Below are 22,584 nucleotides of genomic sequence, written 5' to 3'. Positions count from 1 at the left end.
TGCAACTTTGCCAAATTTATTTATTGTCTCAAGCAGTTTTTTACTTGATTCTCTAGGATTCTCTAAGTATATCATCATATCATCTGCGAAGAGTGATAGCTTGGTCTCTTCTTTGCCTAACTTGATTCCTTTGATTTCTTTTTCTTCTCTAATTGCTACTGCTAACATTTCTAGTACCAGATTGAATAAGAGGGGTGATAGTGGACACCCTTATTTCACCCCTGATCTTATAGGAAATGCTTCCAGCTTCTCCCCATTACATATAATACTTGCTGATGGCTTTAAATAGATGCTACCTATTATTTTAAGGAAGGCTCCATTTATTCCTATACTTTCTAATGTTTTTAATAGGAATGGATGTTGTATTTTTTTCAGAAGCCTTTTCTGCATCTATTGAGATGATCATGTGGTTTCTGCTAGTTTTATTGTTGATATGCTCAATTATACTGATGGTTTTCCTAATATTAAACCATCCTTGCATTCCTGGAATAAATCCTACCTGATCAAAGTGTATTATTCTTGAGATAAGTTGCTGTAGTCTTTTGGCTAGTATTTTATTTAGAATTTTTGCATCTATATTCATGAGGGAGATTGGTCTATAATTTTCTTTCTCTGTTTTATCTCTTCCTGATTTAGGTATCAGTACCATATTTGTGTCATAAAAAGAATTTGGTAGGACTACTCCTTCACTAATTTTCCCAAATAATTTGTAGAGTATTGGAATCAATTGTTCTTTAAATGTTTGATAGAATTCACTAGTGAATCCATCTGGCCCTGGAGATTTTTTCCTAGGGAGTTGACTGATGGCTTGTTCAATTTCTTTTTCTGAGATGGGATTATTTAAGTAATTTACTTCCTCTTCAGTTAATCTGGGCAACTTGTATGTTTCTAAATACTCATCCATTTCCCTAAGATTGTCAAATTTATGTGCATACAATTGGGAAAAATAATTCCTAATTATTGTTTTGATTTCCTCTTCATTGGAGGTAGATTCACCCTTTTCATTTTTGATACTCATAATTTGGTTTTCTTCTTTCTTTTTTTTTTATCATATTGACTAAGGGTCTATCAATTTTGTTGGTTTTTTCATAAAACCAGCTCTTGGTTTTATTTATTAGTTCAATAGTTTTCTTAATTTCGATTTTATTAATCTCTCCTTTAGTCTTCAATATTTCTAGTTTAGTATTTAATTGGGGATTTTGAATTTGTTCTTTTTCTAGGTTTTTTAATTGCATGCCCAATTCGTTGAGCTCCCTTTTCTCTAATTTAATCACGTATGCACTCAGGGATATAAAACTTCCCGTTAAGAACTGCCTTTAATGCATCCCACAGATTTTGGTATGTTGTCTCATTATTATCATTCTCTTGAATGAAATTACTGATTGTTTCTATAATTTCTTGTTTGACCCACTCATTCTTTAGGATTAAATTGTTTAATTTCCAGTTAGTTTTTAGTCTGTCTTTCCATGGCCCTTTATTGCATATAATTTTTATTGCATCATGATCTGAGAATGATGCGTTTAATATTTCTGCCTTACTGCATAGAATTGTGAGGTTTTTATGCCCTAGAACATGGTCAGTTTTTGAGTATGTGCCATGAACCGCTGAGAAGAAAGTATATTCCTTTTTATCCCCATTCAGTTTTCTCCAGAGATCTATCATACCTATCCTCTCTAAAATCCTGTTCACCTCTTTAACTTCTTTCTTGTTTATTTTGAGGTTGGATTTATCAAGTTCAGATAGGGGAAGATTAAGGTCTCCCACTAGTATAGTTTTGCTATCTATTTCTTCCTCTAATTCCTTTAGCTTCACCTCTAGGAATTTGGAAGCTACACCACTTGGTGCATATATGTTAAGTAGTGATATTGCTTCATTCTCGATGGTGCCTTTTAACAGGATATAGTTTCCTTCCTTATCTCTTTTAATTAGGTCAATTTTTGCATTTGCTTTATCTGAGATAAGGATTGCTACCCCTGCTTTTTTTACTTTAGCTGAGGCATGATATATTTTACTCCAACCTTTTACCTTTACCTTGTGTGTATCACTCTGTTTCAGATGTGTTTCTTGTAAACAGCATATTGTAGGATTATGATTTCTAATCCATTCTGCTATCCATCTCCGTTTTATAGGAGAGTTCATTCCATTCACATTTACAGTTATGATTGTTATCTGTTTCTTTCCCGTTATCCTATTCCTGCCCCTGTTAATGTTCATATTTTTCCTCCCTTCTCCCTTCCCCCCCTTAATAGTTTTCCTTTTGACCACCACCTCCCTCAGTGTTCCCTTTTCGGCCCCCCTCTCTTTTCCTCCCCTTTTCCCCTTACTACTTCCCTCTCTACAAACTGCTCCCACCCCCCTTTTGTAACCCTTTCCCCCTCCTACTACCTGTAGGATATTGTTATACTTAATGAGGTATGCTATTTTTTCTTCGCATCAAGAATGACAGGAACAGATCTCATGCAAAGCTCCTCTCCCTCCCCTCTTTCCCTCTAAAATGATGTGTGTTCTCCTTGTTTACCTTTCTAAGTCACTGTTGCTTCTCGTAATTGGAGGTTGAATTTTCCATTGAGTTCTGGCTTTTTTATCAAGAAGGTCTGGAACTCTGTTATATCATTGAATGACCATCTCTTTGCCTGGAAGAATATGCTCAGTCTCTCTGGGTATGTGATCCTTGGTTGTAATCCAAGCTGTTTTGCCTTCCTGAAAATTGTATTCCACTGCCTCCGATCTTTCAGTGTGGAGGCTGACAAATCCTGTGCAATCCTCACTGTGGACCGTCGATATCTGAATTGTTTGTTTCTGGCTGCTTGAAGTATTTTCTCTTTTATCTGGTAGTTCTGGAGTTTGGCCACAACGTTTCAAGGATTTTTCAGTTTGGGATCTCTTACAGCAGGTGTCCGGTGGATTCTGTCGATTTCTATTTTCCCCTCAGGTTCAAGTATCTCAGGGCAGTTTTCCTTAACGAGCTCTTGGAGAATGTTGTCCAGGCTCATTTTTTCATCATAATTTTCTGGTAGGCCTATGATTCTCAGATTATCTCTCCTGGATCTGTTTTCCAGGTCAGTTATTTTTTCTTTGAGGTATTTTACCTCTTTTTCTAATTTTTCATTTTTGTTGTTTTGCTTGGCTACTTCTTGGTTCCTCATAGAGTTATTTGTTTCCATTTGTTTAATTCTGGTTTTTAGCAAATAATTTTCCTTGGTTAATTTTTGAAGCTCCTTTTCCATATCATACACTTTTCTTTTTAGAGAGATATTTTCCTCATTATAATGCTTTTCAAATTCTGCTATTTTTGTTTTGAGAGAATTATTCATTTTCTCTTCTATCTCTCTCATTTTGCTTTCAAAGTTCCTTTTGATCTCATCTAGGAGAGCCTTCTGTGCTTGGGATCCATTCCCTCTTGAAGTCTCAGCTATGGGTGTGGAGTCCACATTGTTTCCCTCTGAGGTTGGTTCCTCCCTCTGAGGATAGTAGGACTCTAGAGTCTTTGTCTTTGTAGTCTGCTTTCTACCCATTTTGAGGCAGGGTCCTAACCACGCCCTTCCTCTAGGATCCCAAGCCTTTAGTGTAGAGGGTTTTTGCCCTGGACAATAGTTACTATATTTTCAGGGTCAGAGGGGGGGTTTGGAGCAAGTGGGGTTCACTCTGTTATCCTCGTCTTTGGAGGTCCTGAAAAGGGATTTTTTAAAAAAGATTTCTGTGCTATGATGTCATAGCCCCAGGAGTGTTTGCTGTCCAGTATAGGGGCCCCTGTCTTTGCTTCTTACCTTGCTCTTTCCAGTCCCAGCCCTTTGGTGATAGGCCTGGTACTGTACCTTGTGGTTGGTGGGAAGACTTGCCCTCCAAATTGATCAGGCCCCCCATCCCGGCCCGCGTCCGCCGCCGCGCCTACCCGGCCTGCCGCTGCCGCCACGCCTTCCCACGCAGGCCGCCGCCTCAACTTCCAATTCTTTGCCACCAAAAAAGAGATGCTATAAATATATTTGTTTTTTGCCTTTTGGAGGGCAATTGGGGTTAAGTAACTTGCCCAAGGTTACACGGCTAGTATTTTTGTCTGGGTGTTAAGTGTCTCAGGCCAGAACCGAACCCGGGTCCTCCCAACTCCAGGGCCGGTGCTTTTACTCACTGCGCCACCTAGCCACCCCTTATAAATATTTTTTAAAATGTGGTTCCTTTTCCCATTTGTATGATCTCTTTGGAATACGCCCCTAGAAGTGGTATTGCTGGGTTAAATGGTATGTATAGTTTTAAAGCCAAAGGGCATAGTTCCAATTGTTCTCCAGAATGTTTGGATCAGTTCACAACCCCACCAACAATGAATTAGTGTTTCAGTTTTCCCATATCTTCTCCAGTATTTATAATTTTCCTGTTTTGTCATATTAGCCAATCTGATAGGTATGAAGTGGTACCTCAGAGTTGTTTTGATTTTCATTTCTCTAATCAATAATGACTTAGACCATTTATTTGTATGACTACAGATAGCTTTTATTTATTTAATTTCTTAAAAGGAAGTTGGGACAAAAAGGAAGATGAAAGAGACATGCCTATTGCTAGGAATGAATGAGGTGATAGTAATTAAGATAGAAGGAAGAATTATTCAACTCTTCTATTTGTTTCTGCCTTTTCTACCAAAGGGAATAATCTTCCTCTAGGAAGGAACAAAAATGGTTAAAAAGAAATTGAAAGCTAAAATAAATCAGAAGCTTAGAGATTGCCTAGTTGCTCTCACTGTATTCAAGTCGCCAGGTTCAGACACAGTACATTCTAGGGTGCTGTAAGAATTGGCGGATGTGGGGCAGCCAGGTAGCGCGGCGAGTGAGAGCACCGGCTCCAGTGTTGAGAAGGCCTGGAGATTGAATCCCGGGCTCAGACACTTGGCACCCACCCAGAAACACCTGGCTGTGTAACCTTGAGCAAGTTACTTAACCCCAATTGCTTAGGGGCGGCCGGGTGGCTCAGCGAGTAGGAGCGCCAGCTCCGGTGTCGGGATGACCTGGATCAGATCCGGGCTCAGACGCTCAGCACCACACCCAGAGATAATAACCGGCCGTGTAGCCTTGAGCAGGTTACTTAATCCCGATTGCTCTAAAAAAAAAAAAAGAATTGGCGGATGTAATTACTGACATGCTTTTGATGATTTATGAAATGCTAGGGGAGAGATTTTTAAAAAAGATAAGAGGGTAGATAGTTCAAATTTTAGCGCAGTCAATACCTAGAAAAATGATGGAATGTATTATTGAACAGAGCTAGAGTAGATGATATGAAAGTATATGAATTTCTTTTGTTGATTTATTACTTCAAGGGAATTCTATAGACATAAAATACCTTAATTTCAACAAGTTATTTGACAAAACTTCTCATAGAATCCTTATGGACAAAATCAAAAGATGTGAGAATCAAGCTAAATGAACTTGAAAATAGTTGGATATTTGGACCCATAGAAACAATTAAGAGATTGATGTTGACCTGGAGAGTTTTCTATTGAGAGAACTTCACTCAAAGGATCTGTCTTTGGACTTATGCTATTCAACATTTTTATCAATACTATAGATGGCTTGCTTTAAAGCATTGAACCAATAAAGATTTGTAGGTGGTGAAAAGCTGGGAGGAATGGCTAAACTCTTGTATGACTGAGTCAGGATGCAAAAAGATCTCCTAAGTCAGGAATGATGGGTCCAATTAGTTGAAATGATTATCAAGTATCTTATTAATCATCTACTGTGTGCCACGTCCTGTGCTAACCACTGGGATACAATTAAAAAGAATTAAACTGTCACTACTTTCAAGATACCTACTTTTTATTGGAACACCCAATAACAACATATGTAAATATATACTATATAAATATAAAATGAATAAAAACATACAAAGTAGTTAAGTATAGGAAAGTTTGGAAGGGAAGGCACCAGCAGTTGGGGGAATCAGGAATCAGGTAAGGCTTCATGTAGAAAATAATGCTTAAACTTTGTCAGAAAAAAGAGGGAGTGACTTGATGAAATACAGATAAGAAGGGAGAGCATTCCAGGCTTGTGGAGTGGTCAGGGCAAATGCACTAGATGAGAGATGCAGTGATGAAATTTGATAAAAGTAAGTTCTATTAAAATTGGCTACTTTATTAAATAAATTTATTTGATAAGTAAATATAAAGGAATTAGTTCATACATAAATCTAAAGGAATGAATTTAAAGTCTTACACTTAGATTTGGAAAGTCAGCTTTACAGGTCCTAGATGGTGGAAAAAGTCCTGAAAGTTTTAGCGAGCCCTTAGCTCAGTATGAGTCAATACAATGGCATAGCAGGAAGAAAATCTAATGTGACATAGTAACAGCAATATTGTACATGATCAACTGTGAATGACTTAGCTATTCCCAGCAATACAAAGGACAATTCTGAAGGACTTAAGATGAAAAATGCTATCTATCACCAAAGAAGTGATGGAGTCTGAATGTTGATTGAAGTATACTATTTTACTTTCTTCATTTTTCTTGCTTTTTTCTTTTTGGTCTGTGTTTTCTTTCACAACATGACTGATAAGGAAATGTTTTTCATGACTGCACATGTATTAGGTATGTCAAATTGCTTGTCTTCACAATGAGTGAGGAAAGGAAGGGAGGAGAAGAATTTGGAACTCAAAATTTAAAAAGAAAGAATGTTAAAATTTGTTTTTACATGTGTAATGGTAATGGTAATTTGAAGATCTTCCCTGCCCCTTAACAGGCCAAAAGTGATCACATGGAGCCTGTGGTGGGAGGTGTTTGCTTAACAGGTGGAACAGAGCCCAGAGGAATCTGGGAGTCAGAGCAGTTAATACACTGGGAGAGACAGGACACAGACAAGGAGACAGCTAGACTTATGAGTTTTTGTTTGCGGGAAGGCTTTGGGACGGTGTTGCCCTCTGCTGTGTTATGGGGTATTAACTTCTTTGTTGCTATAATGGATTTGGTTTTGTGGTGTTGGGATTTGGCTTTCTGGTGTCTGAAAAAATGTTTTGCTTCTGTCTTATATATGGAGAGTCTGTTATATTTTGTGATTCAGAATTATGCTGGCACATTCATAGTCGCCATCGGTGCTGTGAATATTGCTTTGAAAATACAACATGTAATTGGAAGAAAATAAAATATTAAATAAAAATCTCCAGAATGAGGAGGTGAAGAAGATTTTGCTTTACATTCTGAACTGTTCAGATTACATCTTAATATTATTACTTTGGGATGCCATATTTCTGAAGAACATTGAGATATGGAAATTTGGACCATGAGAGGACCAGAGGTTCTATCATATAAAGACTGACCAAGAAACTGAAGATGTTTAGCCTAGGAAAAACTTCAAAGCACTGTCATGTGGAAGAGAGCTTAAATTTGTGTTTCTTGTTCCTAGGGAAGGAAACTTGGAACAATGGATATAGAAATTATAGAGAGGCAAATTTTGATTTAAAAATCAAGATCAAACTTGTTAACAATGAGTACTGTTTAAAAGTAGATTAAGTTGAATCAAGCTGTGAATTCTCAGCCCTTAGCACAGTGCCTATCACAGAGTAGGTGCTTAATAGATGCTTGTTGACTTGACTTCCTCATACTGGAAGTCATAACTAATGACTTGAAATGTTTTAGGTGGTTGTTGTTCATTTTTTTCAGTCATGTTCAACTCTTCATGACCCCATTTAGGTTTTCTTGGCAAAGATACTGGTGTGGTGTGCCATTGCCCTCTCCAGCTCATTTTACAGGTGATGAAACTTAGGATAACAAGGTCAAGTGATTTGTCTAGAGTCACATGGCTGATAAGTGTCTAAGGTTGCATTTGAACTCAGGTCTTCCTGACTCCAGGCCTGGTGCTCTATCCATTGTGCCACCTAAACTGCCCTGTTTTATGGAATACTGAAGGGACATTCCCGATCCAGAATGGACTAGTTGATCTAAAAGGTCCCTTCCAACTCTGAGCGGTCTGATTTTGTGAAGTACAGTTATTTTGTCCTTCATTAGAAATATTTTTTAGGCAGGACAGTTTTCAGGAGCCTCTCTGTTAACATCCCAAATGTGTACTCTGCAAAGATAGGACACTTCAGATGATTTGTCCTTGGTTGACTTTTTCTGCTTTATTTCCTCTTGGTAGGGATCTTTCTATGATCATGAATAATCTCTCCTCTACCAGAAAGTTGTAGGTTCTCTGATTCTTGGTCTTTTATTTTCTGTGAATAATTCTTCTCCTTAGTGCAGGAACTTTTTGTTCCCATAAGATCCAGATCTGTTTTTCTGTTGGAAAAATCTCAAACTTCTCATAGAACTCCCGCCCTTCTCCACCACCCCTCTTAAAAAAACCAAAAACCAAAAACTGCATAACCTTCAGGCCTCTAGTTTGGATCCCCACCTATTTATTTAGAGTCTTATTCTTCTTTGTCTTTCTTCTGGGTCTTTTCCTCCATCCTGCTAGGGATTATTTAATTTGACCTGATAAGTAATGCTTGAGTAATGCTGGAGTCCTTTTACCTTTTCTTCTTATGAAGAGTGCAGATAATCTGCATTAAATATTCATATATCTGTTAGAAATCCCAACATGGCATATTCTCTCTGTGCCACTAGAGCAGTTCACTTGACCTTCTTAGACATTAATATTGAGATTCTCTATTTTCTGTGGTCTCCCCAATTCTGCCTCACTGCTGTAACCACTGCAAAATGATAGAACATAGTTTCCTGGTCACACATAGTCTATCTGATGAAATCAGGAGCCCTAAGTACTTAATCTCCTAGTCTCCCCCATATGATTAATCAGTTTCATATCCTTGAGATTTTTTCTCAAGACACTAGTTTTGTGACCCTGGGCAAGTCACTTAACCTCTGTTTGCCTTAGTTGCCTCAGCTGTAAAATGGGGATAATAATAGCACCTACCTTTCAGAGTTGTTATGAAGATCAAATGATATAATATTTGTAAAAGGACTTAGCACAGTGACTAGTACATAGTAGGTGCTTTAGAAATGCTCTTCCCCTTCCCAAAGAAAATTTGCCAGAAAAAAATCCAAGCTTCTTTCCAACCTCTCATTATCCTTTCTCTTCTGCTTGTTGATGGACATAAATTTCAGTATTTCTGTGTCCTGTTGAGTAAAGATGATCTCTGTTGGAGATTGCTGGAGAAGGCTTCCAGTAAGATGCATTTCCAATAAGGAAATCATAGAATCATCAATTGTTGATGAGTTATGTGACACAACATTAGAAAAAATATTTTGAAGCAATTATTTCTTTTTCTTTGTAATGTTTTTTATTTACTAATTTGAATGGATACATTCTTTATTAAATTTGACCTAAAATTTAGGTCTCTATATTTAAATTCTTATAGATATTTAAAATTTTTACATTAACTTTTTTTATTTGCTACTCAGGTGCTCTGCTCAATGAGCAATTTAGAAATGCTAGACATAGCTGGAAACTTTATTCAGGTTCTTCCAAGAAAAGTAAGTATTGTAGCTTTTTTCCTTATTTACATAGTCAAACAGCCTCTGCACTTTTGTTAATTCGAAAATGTGGAGAATTGGTTTTATCTGAAGAAATTAAAGTAATGGATCTAATCTGTTTTATGACTCCTACTGATGTTCTTCTCATTTCCTTCTTCCCTTTCTCCTTTCCCCCATTGTCCTCAGTGAACTTGAATTAATTGAACTATGATTGCTACAGTAAATTGCTACAGTAAATATTTAAAGCATAAGCTTTAGTCAAAATGGTTTCTCTCACCACAGCTCTTTTAAAAATCACTTTATGCTTCTCAAAATATTGCTTATTGGAGTGAAAATGTCTATACTTTGTAGGAGTCAAAGGTCACAGACACTTCAAGAAAAGTCATCCAGTAGAATTTAAGCCTTAAACTGTAGAAATCCATTTTCCTCCCACTGGAATAAATTTTTTTTTAAAGCAATCGGGGTCAAGTAATTTGCTCAAGGTTACAAGGCCAGGTGTTTCTGGGTGGGTAATAAGTGTCTGAGCCTGGATTTGATCCCCAGGTCATCCCAACACTGGAGCCGGTGCTCTTACTCGCTGTGCTACCTGGCCTCCTCCCACTGGAATACATTTTGATCTTGTTTCATTTTGAGGAACTGAAAAGTAGTTACTTGAAAACTTTTAAATATTGGGAAAGAATTGGCCATTCTTTACTTTATATTTTTAACATTTAAGATAACTATTCTATGCATGTTCTTTAATAGTCAGAAATAATAAGTATATATTCTGTCAACCAGTTTACAAATTTCTCTGCATTTATGCTATATGTGTGTGTGTGTGTGTGCATGTGTTTAATGGACAACAAGCTATTGTCCTCTTCAAGGCAATGGTAAGAATTTAAGTTGTTTTAGTTGATTTATGTTTGACCTTTTCAACTTGGGTTTTTTTGTACAAGTAATCATAACACTAAAATGACAAAAGCACTTGTCACTTTCTCTTCTTATGATTTTCTCTCTTTTTGTCTCTCATGTTGGATTTGGGTATGCACAGTGAGAAACACACATAGGATCGAACCTGGAGGTTTGAATATAGTTGGCCCAAGCTGTGCTACGATACTATGTTTTGACTGATTGATAGATTTAAAAGATGTTGGATTCCCTAAGTAAAATAGCTGTGTTTTTTAAAGTGTGATGGATCATGTTTTTTTATCCTAGGAATGAATCCTCCAGGTCTCTTATGTGTGATTAATGGAGCATGTTGTTACCTTATAGATGAATCAATCCTCTTGGTCCTCTCAACAGTTTTATTTCCTTCCCATCTGATTAAGGAGTGATCACTGGCTCCTGTACAGGGTTTGGACATCTCCTTGGCCTACTATCTGCTTGAGAATAGGCATCTCACTTTCTCTTCACTCTAGGGTCTCTTATTCAGTAGCGGACAGCTCTCTCTCTGAACACTTTCATAGCCTTTTCTCAACTTTTTAACCATTTCCATGACCTTTTGTATTGTCTTTGGGTGGGAATCCAAATTTCTATGAGAGTAAGATGACAGGAAGAGTACAAGAGGTCAGGATGTTAGAGCCCAAGTCCAGAGTCAAGAAAACTGGGTTCAATCCTTCCTCAGATACTGACTAGCTGTGTGATCCTGGGCAAGTCACTTGAGGGTGGCCTTTAAGTTCCCTTCCAGGTTTCACCTTTTGATTCTATGATCCTAAGAAAAGATCTAAGACAAAAGAAGATTTAAGAGCAGAATGAGGATTCCAAAGAACACAATGGAAGGAAAGAGTCAGGGGGCAGGGTTGGAAGGAGAGGGAGCTGCAGGAAGGGCAGCCCTGAATTGGACTGGGATGAGAGGAGGGGCAATGGAAATAGTGGAGACAACTTTTTACCTGGGCAGCCTACAATTCTGTAGTTTAGGAATAAGGAGGAGAGGAAGTGTTTGCTATATTCCCCATAGGATGGGGAATCAGCATTTAACTGAGGATCTCACCCACGAAGTTCCTGGAATAGTGAATTATAGAAGATGCTTTGGTATGTTCTCTCCTTTCCCTTTTTGCCTATAAACATACTTACGTTTTCTCTATCATAGAAACTAACCATAAAAAATCTAAGAAACAAACCCTCAGAGTTTTTTCTTTTTTTGGAGGGGGAAAGGCAGGGCAGTTGGGGGTAAGTGATTTGCCCAAGGTCACACAGTTAGTAAGTGTGTTAAGTGTCTGAGGTCAAATTTGAATTCAGGTCCTCCTGATTCCAGGGCCGGTGCTCTATTCACTGTGCCACCTAGCCACCCCAGAGTTTTTAACCTTACTACCCTCTCCAACCAATATCCTCTTTCTCTTTTTTTCATTTTTACTAATAAGTGAAAGTTCAAAAGTTATTATTAAGAATATTTGGTACCAGATTATTTTTTTTTAAATAGAAATGCTGTTTTTCTCCTTCCTCCACCTTCTCCTCCTCTTCCTTTTCTTCTTTTTTTTTAGCATAAAGAATATTTATTACAAAGCAGATAAGGATTTACTTGAGATTGACCTTATGGTCCAGTTGCAAAGAATAAAACTCTTAACATCAATAGGGTAAAGCCCCCATGGAAAGGGTGGAGTTGGAGAACTTCATTGAACACAACATCTGTATCATGCCCTGCCTGTCATCCCTTCTCAGGCTCCTCACCCTGACTTCACTTGCCAGGGCTGTTCACAACTAATCACTGGACCCATTTACTTTGGCCACTCCTAGAGATGCAGACTGCTAGATGCCTGGATGCCTCTCCTCCTCCGTCTATCCCACTCCCACTCCCAACTGTTCCTGCTGTCCTATCAAAGCCTGTGCCTGGATCCCATGGCATCAGGGGAAAATGAGTCTTTGCTCTTCTCTGATCAATGCCTGCCCCTTGGGCCCAAGGGATTATGGCAAAGCTAGTCTCTTATCAGATAACAAACCTCCTACAATATAGTTGGTCTCAGTTCCCTGACCCTTCTAGCTATCTGAGAGGAAATGAATCTGATGAAATAATTGTGTAAAGAATTTACTCCTAATTTCAGCTTAATTCCACTGATTTTTTCCCCTATAATTGTTCTTGCAGCATCTTTGCATTTCTTATATTTGTTTTAAATTAATTATATCTATATGTATATATGTGTACATATGTGTGTATATATGTATGTATGTATATATGTATATGCATGTACAAAGAGAGAATGTTTCAGAGCACATTCACAGTTCCACCAACAGAAAATTAACATGCATATCATCCTTTAGTTCTGATAATAAATTCATAGATTTAGAATGGAAAAGAACCTTTGAGTTTGTGTACTCCAAAAGTCTTTTTTTTAAATGAGTAAACTGAAGCCTGAGAGGGAAAGCAACCCATCCAAAGCCTTCCAACCAGTAAATGGCTTTGAACCCCACTTGTCTGACTTAAAATCTTTTTATTAAAGTACAGCAACCCATTTGACCTAAAATTTTAGGTTTCTAGAAGTATCATTGTTGTTGTTTGTTTTCATTTTTGGTTTTTTCCTCTAGAGGAGCAATGACCTCACAGGGTGATGGCTTGACTCATGCATGAATTGGATTTAAGTGAGTCAGATTTGCACAAAGTTGTCGGTCTCACTCTCTCTTCCAGAGTCATCAAAGTCCAGTGGCAAGACAAGTCAGGATGACTGGTGATAGCCCAGGATGCAGTGGATAACTTTGACATCTTCATTGTCTGACCAAGCTCTAAGTTCTCCACATCTCCTTCAGCCGCCTTCATGGCTGTTGGAACAAATTGTTCCCATTTGTCCATCCTGCAGGGGAAATCTTCACATGCTTGGGGTAGATACACCCCTAACTCACTGATGGCTTGGTTACCCTCCACTTGATTTAGTCTTTAGTGAGACAGTCTTTAATGAGCAGAGTGTCACTGCTGTTCATGCTGTGGCTTCTTGGAGTCATAGATGAGAATTGGCGACAGGTGGGCTTGGCAAGACCTTACACCAGTGGCGCTAGTCCTCCTTGAACACTCATACCCCAGGGAATTTAATTTTTGTCTTTGTAGCACCAGTGCCTCCTACAGAATTTTGCAATAGTAAGAACTTTAGAAATACTTGTTGATTGACTAGTTGATTATTGCCTAAGACTTACCATCAGGTGATGAAGTTCATTAGTCATAGCAGCTCATTAAGATGAGCTATTAAGGTGTGGAACGTTAGGATCTGTGGAGGTGGTATCTGTACCAATGGCAACTGAATCTTTCAAAAATACTAAAACAATTCTTTCTTCAAAATACTAAAGTAATTCTTTTTTCACAATCTTCCAGATTTGTTTTTCTTCTTCATTCCACTACCACCATCCTCTCTGAGGCCCTTATCATCTTATCCTTGGACTACTGTAATTGTCTCTTACCTTGTTTTTCTACCTTTGTTTTCTTCCCATTGTAGTCTATTTTGACTATAATTATAGATTATTTTAAAAAATAATACTTTCATTGTGTTTCTCTTTTGCTAAATATGCACAATTGTTTCTTAATATCTCTTGATTTCCAGTCCCAGCTCTTGAATCTAACATTCTGGATATTCATAATTTGCTTCTACCTTACCTATACAACATATCTCCCACTATTATCTATCAATAACTCTCTACTTCATTCTGACTAGGATCCTTTCTTTCCTCTGCTCTCCTGTTCTATACGACCCCTCTCTAGATATATGATATTTATTCCCCTCTCAAAAATTGAGTTCAGAATCACAGAATCTCAGAGAAGGAAGACACCTCAGAGGCCATCTAATTCAACCCATATCTTAACAAGAATACCCTTCTACCATATATTCAATAGATACTCACTTAGCCTTTCTTTGAAGACTTCTTGTGAAAGAGAATCTAATTCCAAAAATCTGATGGTCTTTTCTTCTAAGTCTTCATCTTTCTTGACCTCTGTGCTACATTTGACACTACTGACCAACATCTCCTCTGGGATTCTCTTTCTTCTTTATTATTTCATGACACAATTCTCTACTGTCCCTCTTCTTACCTATTTGATTACTCCTCAGTTCACTTTGGTAGCTCATTATCCATATTGCTGTCCCCTACCTATTTGTATTCACCAAAGCTCTGTCTCTTCTAATCTCTCTCTCTTTCTCAGTGACCTCATCAAGTTCCCATAGATTTAGTTATCATGTCTACAGGGATGACTCTCAGATCTATATACTCAATCCTAGTTTCTCTTTTGATTTCTATTCCATATCACCTACTACATATTGGAAATTTCAAACTGAATGTCTCATAAATATCTTGAACTTAGCACATCCAAGACAAAGCTCCTTACTTCCCCATCCCCAATCTATCCCTCTTCCAAAATTTCCCATTACTATTGAAGGTACCACTACTCTTCCAGTCTCCCAGTTTCATAATTTGGTATTGCTATGGACTCCTCATGCTTCCTTAACCTGTGAAAAATCAAGATTTTGTTTCAAAATCCATAAAATCTCTTGCATATTGCCCTTTCTTTATTTACACAGTCACCACTTTAGTTCTGGGACTTATCACCTTGGTCTCCCTGCTTAAAAATCTCTCACTCCTCCAGTCTATCTTCCACACCGCTGCCAAAATTATTTTTCTTAAGTACAAATCTGACACTGCCACTCCTCCTACTCGAGGAAATTCCAGTAAAATAAAATGTAAACTCCCCTTTTTTAGCTTTTATAGCCCTTCACAAATTGGTCCCAACCTGTTTTTCTAGCCTTATTATACATTATGTCCTTTCCCATACTCCAGGCTAGGAAACTAAATAGAAAGCTTTTTTTCAAAAGTATAGGCAATAAGTGATGAGTGCCTGACTTAGGGTGATAGTTGTGTAAGTAGGAAGAAGGTGATGGAGGAAAGTGATGTTGAGGACTTAGGAGCAATAAGACTTAGTCAGTGATTGGATATAGGGGGTAAAGGAAAGAAGAGAGAAGAATTGAAGATGACTTTGGTTTTGAACCCGGATGACTAGAAGATTGGTGGTGCCCTCAGTATAAAAAGGGGAGCTAATAGGGTGAGTTGTGGAGGTAATATAAGTACTTTGATTTTGGAAATGTTGAGTTTGAGGTGTTCGTGGAATATCATTATGCTTATAGCTTGGTATGAAAGCATTTATGTTGTTTACTGAGATGAACATCTGCCTAAATAGAAAAAATAGGAATATGCACTTAATTATAAGATGATGAAGGGTATAATGTGTGTGTTGGGAAGGATGCACAACTGGCTTTTAAATGTCAGTCCAAATATTGATTTTAAAATAAAGTAATGTTTTTGCTAAGAAGCCTTTCTAAGTATCACTATCATTCAGGATGTGCCTTTTTATTTTTAAATTACTGGCTTCAGAGTGGAAGGTATGATAATATGGAGCACAGAGAACTCATGATGCCCTTCTCCCTACACTGAGTTTCAGGAGAATGCAAACTGAGAACTAGCAACACACTTTAGAGATAACACTGAGTTGGTGCTGCCTCAGAAAACATAGGATCTAGAAAAAGAAAGTTACATTAGAAAATAAGAGGAAGGATATTATATTTTCCGTTTTTTTTCTTTTGAGAGAGATTTCTTTCTCACTATATTCTGTGCAGGAAGCAGGAAGCTAACCTAGGCAGATTGAGGCCAGGCTATGGTTTATTGTTACTACAGTGGCCCAAGACACTCTCTGCTCATGACTGAGACAAAATAAGGTGAAGCTGAACACACAGGTCTTAACTTCCAAAGTCTGTCATGCTTTAGTGCTGGAGGTGGAGCCAAGTAGTGGGACAATACAGGCCAGGAGAGTAAATGATTTGGGATGAGGGTAGAGAGAAGAGATCCAACTAGTGGCCCAGTTAGTGAGAAGGTGAGGAGACCAGTCCACATCCCTGTGCCTCCATTTGCTTATAGAAAAGATTTCACAGTAAGATTCCACATATAGACTCCCTTTCCCTTGATCTCTCCTTCAACCAGGGGAAGGATAGAATTAGAGGGACTAATTCTTTGGAATTGCTCTTCTGTGCATCCCAAAGGAAAACTAGGAAGGTAAGAAAGAGGAGACTTTCCAAGATGACTAGGCAGAGCACTCCATGGAGAAGATCTTAGCAATTTTCCTTGTATCTTAAATTCTTAAACTATGCTGCTATAAATTGAGTGCCTGTGGCCTATGGTTGTGGTAGTTGATCAAGAGCAGAAAACTTTCTGAATGATGGGAACTCTAGAGCTATAGATCATATATATAAGTGTGTGTGTGTGTGTGTGTGTGTGTGTGTGTGTGTGTATGTGTGTATTTTATTCCCTGGACAATTCAGAACAGGGATAGCATGAGCATTTGCAGGCTGAGTACCCTCTAGTGGCCAGTAGGGATCCTACAATCCTACAGTCTTTGAGAAGTCTATCCATACATAGGCATGAGAAGATGTGAAGATGTTACTGGGCTGATGGGTCAAGGAAATCACCACCTGGTGGGCAACTCAGATATTACATCCCTTCACTGGATACTAACAAAATTGCATCCTGTTTACCTGTAGGTTTAAAGAAAGACAACACACCAACCTCAAAGGGTTGTTTATACTACTGTAGAGTCCCAGATGCCTCATGGGATACTTCCAAGTGCCTACACAGTATATACCTATGTCAAATAAGTAATGGACATTCTAATGTCTGATATTGAATACATTTATAAATCAGACTGATTTTAACTACAATTAATTTCAATCATAGAGTTGGTTTTTTAAAACATTTTCTATAAGGGATAACTGATGAATAGATAGGTTAATTGTCTTATTTCAGATGACCCAGCAAATAGGTGCCAAAGGAAAAGAATTGTCTATATTGTGGATAGGGATTTTTTTTTTTAAAACAAGGCTATGCTGCTTTTTATTTCTGTTTCATCTTAGTAGCAATAATTCAGTTACTGATGGCATTTGTCCAATTAATAAAATACACCAGCCTTAAGACAGCACATTTTAAACACATGTATTTGAAACTATGTTCAGTAGAAATGTGTTAAAAGGCTTATTTTATTGCTACATAGTGTTTCTCTTTTTTTTATAACTGTTCATTTAAGAGTGCTCTGCCTTTTTATAGTCTACAACTTGGTGTGATACTTGGAAAATACAATTATTTCATAGTGCAATTTTTTTTTATCACATCAGCTTTCTGATGTTTGGAACTAGATCTTGCCCAGTTAAGTTGAGCAAATTTTAGTTCAAACACCAAAGTTAAAGGGATATCCCTTGAAATAGAATGAAACTATTAGAAGCATACTTCTTTGGTAAATGAAAATTGTTTGCATATTGTTTTGTAAATAATTCAGAAAACATTTCATGAATTTGTAGTGAATTAATTCATTAAACGTGCTGTTTCTTTGGTTACCCACATCAATCAGAACTCTATTATAATCTTTGAGAATGACCTGAGTTTCAGAAGGCTTCATTTGGCCAAGATCAAAAAGGAGTAAGTGTCAGAGGTGGGATTTGAACTATATCTTCATGACTCCAAGTCCATCACTCTGTTCACTACACATATACCTCTTTGCCCATGCCAATGTTTTGGGATAAATCAAAATATTTTTCCTCTCCATTCACTTATAAATAAATTATTTCATAATCTAAAAAATTCCTAGTCATCCACTTATATATCTGCATTAGTCTTCATTTGGTTTTCTTTTTAACTTTTGCTTTAATTATTATTGTTATCAATTTAAGGACTGTCAACCACCACTAAAGCTTCATCAGATTCCCCTCCTTGCTTTATGGATTATTGTGTTCCTTAAGCTATCAACCCTAAGCCTACAACCCAGATTTATTGTGTCTAAAAGCAAACAAACCAATCAACCATTAAAACATTTCTCCTTTTAATTATTTATATTTCTGTCAAAGACTACCATTCTCTATGACTCCTAGAGAAACACTTCCCTTTCTTTTGTCTTTCTTTTTTTTTCTTTTTGCTTTTTGGAGGGGGAAGGTAGGGCAATTGGTGTTAAGTGACTTGCCCAAGGTCACATGGCCAGGTTTTTGTGTGTCTTTTGTCTTTCATATTTGATAAGTAAATATATCCCATTAATTATTTCTACCTACTCTAATATAAAGGTGACCCTTCAATTTTGAAAGAGCATTTATAACATCATTACAACAGCACTTACAACATTTATGACAGAGCATTTATACATCAACTTGTTTCATATTAGCTATCATTCACTTATTGATGGTGTTTATTCAATTAATAAAATGCACCAGACTTAAGACAACTCATTTTAAACACATGTATTTGAAATTACATTCAGTAAAGCATAGCCAACAAACATTTTATTAAACTATATATCAGATACTGTGCTGAGAACTGGTATACCTTCTGTTAGATACAGCCATGCTAGGTCATGTACTTCTTTCAACTGGTACTAACTAAGCTGGTCCTCAGATGATACAGAGGTTCCTTACCAGGTTGGCAACAGTCGTTCTCAAAGACAGTTAAGTCATAGAAGTTTGGAGATTTGCTACTGGAGAGAATACACGAAGTACATGGGCAAACTATTTCATCCTTGAGGTATGAGAATCAGCCAATTCCATAGAAACAATCTCTGGCCATTCAGTGTCTCAGTTTCTCCACATAGAAGATAACTATTATACTATTTGAAATCCAATTAATTTCTAAGAGATTTTAAGATGAAAGACTTTCATGTTTTGCAATGTGACAAACTCTTTGGATATATAGAGATCTGTTAAAATGTGAGCTATTTAAGGATAAGGACCATGTTTTTGTCCTAAGTACTTCTGGCATTTAACACAGTGTCTGGTGCATGGTAAATGCTTAATAAATTTGTGCTACTGATGACAATTATCTGTATACATATTTTTTCTTTTCTAAAAGAATGATTGTATAGCTCTGCTTGCAGCTTCATCAAGAAAAGTGACTGCTGACCTATCCAGCCTCAAACTGATTTATGACACTTACAAGTCATGACCCTAGAAAATGAATGTTTTAGGAAAAGTAAAGAAAGAAACTTGGGATAGGGCTCAGTTTAAAGGACATTGAGAACTCTAGGTGTTTTGAACAATCTTAAATTTAAAGATAATAAGGATAACAAACTGGAGGATCTTTGTGATGACTTTGTGATGACTCTCTGGGTCGGTAGAGAGTAGTGCCTTGAAGAAAGGGCATTCAATTTTATGTTGAGGAAGGATACCAGAATTGGGATGAAGCTTTAGCTACTCTATCTGAAAATAAGCATAAAATGGAAGATGCTAACCTTGAAAGCAAAGGAAATGTGAGGAGTCCAGAAGTCTCTTCCCTCAATTCCTGTAACTCCACCCCAACATTCATAAGCAGCTGAGCTGAAAAAAGAGGGAAAAGACCTCAAGGAAGGCTCCTTAATCTGGTCCCTTTTTGCTGAAGTTACAAAGTGGACTGGAAGAGCTATAATCACTGGCCGAATTTTTGTGAAGAGAATGTCCCTTGCTAATAGCTAGATTGCTGAGGGAAAACCGAGAATATCCAGAAGAGTCTGTAGGGCTGAGCCATTGAGACCTACCAAAAGAAAATATAACCATTGGAGAACAATGGGCAAGACCACAACATCTAGCACACTGGGAAAGATTTTTGGTTTCTTCAGGGACTCTCGGGGACATTAGGTATTACTAGCTGTAGGATTTTGAGAGACTGTTACTTTAATTTACATATTCCTGACTATATGATGTTTGTTGATTTTTCTTTTCTTTGATTGAAACTTACTAATATATTTTGGCTAGTGTGCTTACAAGTAGAAAGTTGGATAACACCCAAATAGTGGAGGGATTTTGCCAGGTTTTGGGGATGGGATCTTGAGCCAACAGAAATAGTGTAGCCCCTTAATTCACTCAGACTCATTGTTTCTTTGACTTCTCTTATGCAAGAAACACAAATGTATGCTTTTGTTTCATCTCATTAGCTGTCATGTTTTTATCTTTATTGTATTTGCTTTTCCTTTTACTATTATTTTCTTAGTTTCTGGGATTAAACCAAACAACAAAGAAAGGCATGTTTGGCAAATTTACAGATGACCAGAAGCTGGAGAGAAATAGCTAACAATCTGGATGCCAGAGCAAGGACCTCCATCCAAAGCATTATTTCTTGGCCACCATTCCCTTGTTCTATAGATGCTGTTTTCTATTAGAATTTAAACTCCTTGTGGGGAGAGATTAGTTTATCTGCTTGTATTTATATTTCCAGTCCTCAGCATAGTGCCTGGCACATACTAAGTGCTTAATAAGTGAGTTTTTTTTCATTCATTCCTTTTGATAGGCTAGAATATTGTTATGAATTAAGATGAAAGTTAGCTGGAATAACTACAATATTCTATATCTGGCTTCAAAAAATCAGCTTTAGAAATATAAGAGGAAGTAGGCTTGGCTACACAACAATTCATGGGAAAAATATCAAAGGCTTTTAGAGAGTTGGAGGTTCAAATGATGGGTCAACATAATGACTAACAAGAAAGCTAATTCGATTTTGGGCAGCATTAAGAGAGACCAGGTAAACATGAGAGAGTTAAGAGATCAGCTGAATTGAACCATATCACCACATTTTAGAAAGAGTGTCAATAAGCTCGAGCCCATCTGGAAGAGCTCAGGATGAAGACAAGACTGGTAACTGTCATACAAAGATCACCTTCAGGAGCTACAGATCTTTAAAATGGAAAACATAAGACTGGAGTGGGAGTGGGATTATGTTGAAGACATGATAGCAGTCTTTTAAGTATTTGCAAAATTGTTCTGCACAAGAGGAATTTGACCTGCTTGGCTCCAGAGGGCTGAATTGGGGATCAGTGGTTGGAATTTGCAGAAGATGATTTAATTTTAATGTAAGGATCCACTTCCTAACAAAAAGAGGCATTGAGGGCTTTAGGAAGTCCTAGATTCTCCCTCCCTGGAGATCTTCCAGCAGCATCACTTGTCAGTAAGTTCGCAGCAGGGATTCTTGTTGATTGGCCTAATTGTCCTTTGAGGGCAACACTTGGATTTTGTGGTTCTCAATTAAGATCCTGAAGCAGCAAGAATCTGGTAGGGGGCTGATCTTGGATCTTTTCTGGGGAAGAAAGGAAGGAAACGAGCATTTATTAAATGCCCACTATGTGTCAGGCACTTTACAGATTTCTCATTTGATTCTCACAACAGCTCTGGGAGGTAGGTGCTATTGTTATCCTCATTTTACAGTTGAGGAAACTGAGGCATACATAAGTTAAGCAACTTGCTGAGGGTTATAGGGAGAAGTCACACAACTAGTAAGTGTCTGAGGCTAGATTTGAACTTAAGTCTTCTTGACCATGGGCCCTATATTCCATCCACTGTGCTTTCTAGCTGCTTCACTGCTTTCCTGGGGACACTGCTTTTGCCTAAATGTAGTTTAGCATAATGACAGTCTCACAAATGTCCAGGAACCATTTATGTTTGACTGGTATACTATACTCTAGGAGGAAGACAATCTCTTTGTGTAGCAAAAGTTTTGTTCATAAGAGGTATTTTTTATATCAGTCTAGGCAGGCATAACCTCTCTTAAGCATCTTTTATGTAGAGAGGTCTGGACTAGCAAGCCATTATGAGGGGAGACAGAGAAGTGAAAGGTATAATCTGGTCCCTGGAGGTATTTAGGATCTAACTGAGATCTAATTGAGACTCTGAGCTCTATAAACACAAGTTACAAACATAATAAAAGCATGTAGGCCCACCTCCCTGGGAAAATCTCTCTTATCCCATTAAAAATCACCACTATTTCAAATGACTTTAGAACTTCAGATTCAAATAGAGAATGGAGGGTCAAGTACAGAGATCACTCGGGTCCAACTAAAGGCTATTGTATATCATCAGCTGAGTCATTTGATTCTCTTTTATAGATTTAGAATTTAAGTGTTGGAAGGGTTCCTAGAATTCATCTAATCTCAACCATACCTGAAGAAATATTCTCTACAATATTCTTGACAAATGGTCAACTATCCTCCCAAAGGAAAGCCACCATTGATTAGGAACTTATTATCCCTTGCGCCAATGAATTCCACTTGAATGATTTCTTTATATTCAACTAAAACTGGCTTCTTTACGACTCTTGCCAATTCCTTCTAGTTATGTCCTTTGAGGCCAAGCAAAATTTCTCTTTCCTATGATGGCTCTTCAGATGCTTGAAGGGACTGTCATGTCTTCCTAAGTCTTCTATTTGTCTG

At 37.5% G+C, this 22,584-nt stretch overlaps 1 protein-coding gene across 1 annotated transcript in view; it reads left to right on the top strand.

Moving 5' to 3' along the window:
• LRRC69 (leucine rich repeat containing 69) overlaps positions 1–22,584 on the top strand; it is a 140,071-nt gene that overhangs the window by 47,064 nt on the left and 70,423 nt on the right. Inside the window, exon 8 of the mRNA XM_069086579.1 lies at positions 9,372–9,443. Within this exon, the coding sequence (XP_068942680.1) occupies positions 9,372–9,443 (72 nt within the window). The remainder of the gene's footprint in view (positions 1–9,371; positions 9,444–22,584) is intronic.

This window comes from Petaurus breviceps, unplaced genomic scaffold (genome assembly GCF_028583685.1).
Source record: "Petaurus breviceps papuanus isolate PSGF00001 unplaced genomic scaffold, PetGlider_PUasm1.0 179, whole genome shotgun sequence".
Lineage (NCBI taxonomy): Eukaryota > Metazoa > Chordata > Mammalia > Diprotodontia > Petauridae > Petaurus > Petaurus breviceps.
This window is presented reverse-complemented; position numbering and strand designations above follow the sequence as displayed.